The sequence below is a fragment of the Gossypium raimondii genome, chromosome 2 (genome assembly GCF_025698545.1).
Source record: "Gossypium raimondii isolate GPD5lz chromosome 2, ASM2569854v1, whole genome shotgun sequence".
NCBI classification, from domain to species: domain Eukaryota; kingdom Viridiplantae; phylum Streptophyta; class Magnoliopsida; order Malvales; family Malvaceae; genus Gossypium; species Gossypium raimondii.
The window spans coordinates 28,893,992-28,899,114 of NC_068566.1; the positions used below are offsets into that span (position 1 = coordinate 28,893,992).

General features: G+C 29.6%; 1 protein-coding gene across 1 annotated transcript; it reads right to left on the reverse strand.

Annotated features, from left to right (window-relative positions):
* Positions 1-3,151: 3,151 nt before the first annotated feature.
* Positions 3,152-3,970, reverse strand: LOC105789824 (uncharacterized). Its single transcript, XM_012617157.2, has one exon. The coding sequence runs from the start codon at positions 3,772-3,774 to the stop codon at positions 3,349-3,351; it is 426 nt and encodes a 141-aa protein (XP_012472611.1). The 5' UTR covers positions 3,775-3,970; the 3' UTR covers positions 3,152-3,348.
* Between the last annotated feature and the right edge of the window lie 1,153 nt (positions 3,971-5,123).

Genomic DNA, 5,123 nt, shown 5'->3' on the forward strand with positions numbered 1-5,123 from the left:
TGTATTTTTTGAAATACCTGTGAAAGATACGAGTATTCACGGTGGAGAAAAAAAGGAAAAAAATTAATAGATGTCATCGATCTGTCAGGCAGAAATGGTCCAATTATTAAAAATATTGCTGTCAGTGAAAAAAAGGAAAAAAATTTTATCAGTGCCTCCGCTATGTTAGGCAACACTAGTGGTTGTTAGGAAAAAAAAAATTTATAGGTGTTACCGGTGTGTCAAGCGACATCGGTGATTTTTAAAAAAAAATTTTATTTTTAATTGGTGTTGCCACACTGTCAGGTGGCACACCCATTATATATACCCCATTTCGGTGCAAAATCTGTATATGTTTAAGTGTTTGTTTTTTATTTAAAAAAATTTTATGTTGAAGAGAAGAAAAGAAGGAAGAAAGATCTGTGGTTAGTAGTAGGGGAGAAAATGGAAAAAAATATGAATGTTCAATAGAATGGGAGAAAACAGAAAAAAATTATTTTTTTGTTGGGTGTTCGAAATTGGGGGAGAAATATTTTATTTGTTTTGGTGTTTTAGGGAGAAATTATGATAGTTTTAAGGTATGTTTGAGTTCATGGTGATGCGGTGGCGTTCAGAAGTTCACACATTTAATTTGTTATTAGGGGAGTGCACCATCACCTTAGAAGATGTCGCATTGCAACTCAAGCTCCCAATTCGCGGTGGTTATGCGATCACAGATTCAAGTATAGTGTTCCAACCTACACATGAAAAGCTTCAGCAGTTGATGGTGGTTATGCGATCAAGTTTCATGCGACTAGAAGAGGATGCTTTATAAACTCATACATAATTTTGAGATCATAATCATAGGGTAAAAAATTGTTTAATCAACTTATTCTTTTTCTCCCTCAAAGTGGTATATTTAACCTCATTGTCCAGAACATGTGTCAAAGGTAAGGGCAAGAAGACCAGTGGCGAGGGAAGTGACAGTGATGGTGGAAACAAGCTAAAATGCAACTCGGGGTGATAGCGGTTGTTGTTATTAAAGTGGTGCATGAAAGGAAGGTTAGAGTGAGAAAAAAATGAAAAAACACTAAGAAAAAAGAAGAAGAAAATATGAGGCGATCGTGACCGCTACTAAATCATGTGATTATTCCAACTATAGTTAGTATCATTATCATACAAGTTAAAGTGATAGTGGGGATCATCGCACTTCTATCCATTGTTCATGTAACTAGAATTACAATAACTAAAAACAAACTTTTCAGTTCACTAAAAAAAGAATAAACATTGTTAAGCTTAAAAAAATAAAATATTTTCACTATAAAAATTTATGGAATAACGGTCCTTACCGTCTCGTGAAATTTTTTTCCACTATCACTATCACTACTATCAAGTTAAAAAAAATTTAATAGGTGAAATATATTTTAACGGGTATTCACAATGAGAAAAAAACTAGTTTAATGAAAAAGCTAAGAGAGGAAAAAAAGGAGCCAAATTTAAAAAAAAAAAGTGTGGGGTGAGCCCGTGACCATCTGATCACGTCGGTGGCAGGGTGTTAGCCTGGTGCCGCATGATAGCCAGGATTAGGGTTTTTATACATAGTCAGATCATGGTATGGATTTTTGGCCCATGTCGATGTCTCTCCATAACCGCATTATTTTTCCCATCCAACATTCAAATCAAAGTCAAACTCGTGTACAGACGATCACCTATCAACAGACGCTCTCAGAACCTCTGTACATGGGTCTTCAACTCTATACTTTTGACTTAATTAAGTGACATTTAGAACAGGCTCCACATCCGTTAACTCAACAAACAACCGAACTGGTTTAGTGTTCACGTTCCTTATCGAGCAATAAAGTGCAATCATTCTCTCTATGTCTTCATCATCTACAAGTTTCATCTCGATAAATTTTATAATATTTGATGAAACTGGAAATTTGTAAAATAGTCTAGACATCCTCCTCGCACAACATCGAGCTATTTTTGCACTAATATTTTGTTTCATATCTTCGAGTTTTACATTCTTATTAAATCTCATTCCTATTTGCTGGTTAGATTCAAATATACAACCAACTGTTCTTTGTAAAATTACCCTTTCGAGATGAACGTATACAAATAATTAGTTATTCATCATCAATACAATATCTGGAAAAATAAAAAATAAAAAATAGCTTTTGTTTTAAAAAAATAGTAGCTCAAACTAAAAATATATATAATTACATACAAATAATTACAAACTAACCTTATAATCTCTAACTTGATTCTTGAAAAACCTGCACAAATCTTTCTTATTCTTTTTCTCTGTTTTCTCCCCTCCTACTAAACATAAATCTTCCCTTTTGTTTTCTCTCTCTCTTAAATAGACACCAAAAACTTCAACAAAAACCACAACCTTCAACAAGTACAGTTTTTTTTTTTGCCTGGGGTGGGGTTATATGTTTTGGGTGGTGCCGCCTGACAGACTAGCGACATCCATTAAAAAATATTTGTTTTCTTTTTTTTCTCCACCATGAATATCCGCATTTTTCACAGATATTTCAAAAAATAGATATGAGTGCCGCTTAACATAGTAACGGCACAAGAAAAATTCTTTAAAAAAAAAACACTATGATTGGATAATGATTAGAGGAAAAAGAGTGGTGCCACTAGTTCTTTAGACAATATTGATTTCCAATATAACAAATGGGTCATTTTTAGTATATAAATTTTTCCAAATTTTTTGGTAATTAATTAATATTTTAAAATTATTTATATAAAAAACCTTGAATCTTCCATAACAAATTAGGCAAACTGTCCACTTTCTTTGGTCTAGCAATGGAATAACAAATTTATTAAATTTAATTATTGAATTAATTTATTATATTTCTAATATTCTATATGTTTTATTTAAACTTGAATTTTTAATCTTACAATTTTATAATATTTAAAATCCATTTGCCTATAAATACACACAGATTCAATATAGCTATCGAAAATTAAAATGGGTAACGAAATGTGTGCGATGAAGCAAATATATTTATAAAAAATATATAAAACAATAAGGTCACTTAAAATGATTTCGAGACATTTCAGACACTTGAAACTATAGTTTATAAATTCAAATTTTGGCATTAGTAACTAATTTATACATGAACTCATATAAAGAATTACATAGATGAATCTATTCAATTTAGATATGAGTGTCACCATATTATAAAAGAATCTGAGACCCAAACTTTTCATTGAATAAATTGTTACTAGTAATTTGTACATGAAAATGGTATCTCTTCTTCAACCTAAAATTACATATGCAACCAATTTCTCTTTGTGAAAATTTTGAACCCCCCCCCCCCCCGAAGAAAAAAACCCAGAAAATTGGAACATTTTCTTTAAAGATTGCCATGCTATCTAAAACTCTTCAGGAATACGATAAAGCACTGGAATATTACGATCAGGGCAAGGAGACACGATATTAACTCGGTTCCCTGGGAGGTCCACAAGTTCACGAGCTACATCTTTGAATTCCAGAACCCCTCCATCTTTGCATTTCGAAAGCAATCGAACAGCTTCTTCCCTTGTCATCTTCACCTTTACTCTTATATTCCTTGCTTTTGAATCAAAACCGGGGCTACTTCTCTTGATATCCTTGTGATCTTTAACTTCTAGCAATGGCTTTGTACTTGGAAAGGAATCATCGAAGTGTTTCTTGATGGGCGAATATCGATTCTTATTCAACCCATTCATGTTTATGAACTTGGATGCAGTAGTTTTGGATCCTAAAGCGATTTCATCAGAAAAAACCCAGTGGATAAAAGAAGCAACAAAGGTAAGCATTTTGTGTTTCTGGGGGAGAAAAAAGGATGGGTTTTCTTTGTTAGTTAGTGATTTTGTAGTGACAATGGTGATTGCTGGTGCAAGAGCAATGAAATGCAGGGGTGAGTTTATATAGATAAAAGAAGCATGAGGGGAGGGGAGGGGAGGGTTAGGGAAGAGATAAGTGATTGGTGAGTGAAGGAGTGGATTATGGGCAAATGTGTGATTCTGTAACAATGACTTGGGTCAAGGCGTCAAGTGCACGACATTAGAACAAAGAAGAAAACTTGGTAACCCAAAAAATAAAAAATAAAAAAGAGGACAAATGAAAACTTCCGTTCGTTTCAGTCAAATTCAAGATTGACATTGACCTGTCAACACCAACTCGTGTTTCATGAATCTTGATTATAATATAATACTTAGAAACTCTTTTACGGTGGAACATAGTGCTGAAGGGTTTTTCACCAATTGAACGTATTTATAGAATAAATATTAGGCTATTGCTATTTCTCAAAAATAATTTATTTTTCTAGAAAAGTTAATATTTTATTATATTTAGATGAATTTACATAAAATATTTTCTATTATTTGATAGATTTTTAAATATTTCATAAAAATTATTTTTAATGAAACAAACATACATTTGAGATTTTCTTATTTTTATTGTTTAATTGAATTTATTTTTATCTATAATTTTATATTTTATATTGTTTTTACATATATTAAAAATATTATGTTAAATTCAAGTTCATTACAACGTCATTTTTAATTACATGACTACCAAGTGAGTATTTTTTATTTAAAAATGTGATATCAACAAAATTGACAAAAAATTAACGATGTCAACAATTGGACTTAATTTTAATTTTAAAAAGTAAAAGGACTAAATTCTTAAAATAAAAGTACAAAGACTAAGTTGCAAATCATGAAGTGTACATAAGACTTATGACATATTTTGACCTTTATACTACAAAACATTTATCATTAATATATTTATAATTGTAATAAATATTTATTATTAAAATATTAATATTGAATATTTTCAATAACATGTGAATAATATTATTTAAAATTATTATTTTTAAAATTTATTATTAAAATAAAATTGAAATATTAAATAATTTATTAAAATAATAAATTATATTTATTATATTAAAATTTATTATATGATTAAATATAAATAATTAAATATATATTTTAATAATATTGAAAAATATAATATTTTAATAATTTTAAATAATTTAAAATAAAAATAAAATTTATTATGAATATAATAATATTAAGTTTTATTTAAGTTAATTTTTATATAAAAATAAAATTATCTATAGAGAAGCCAGAAAATGACTTATGCTTTTCAAAAAGGGTAAATA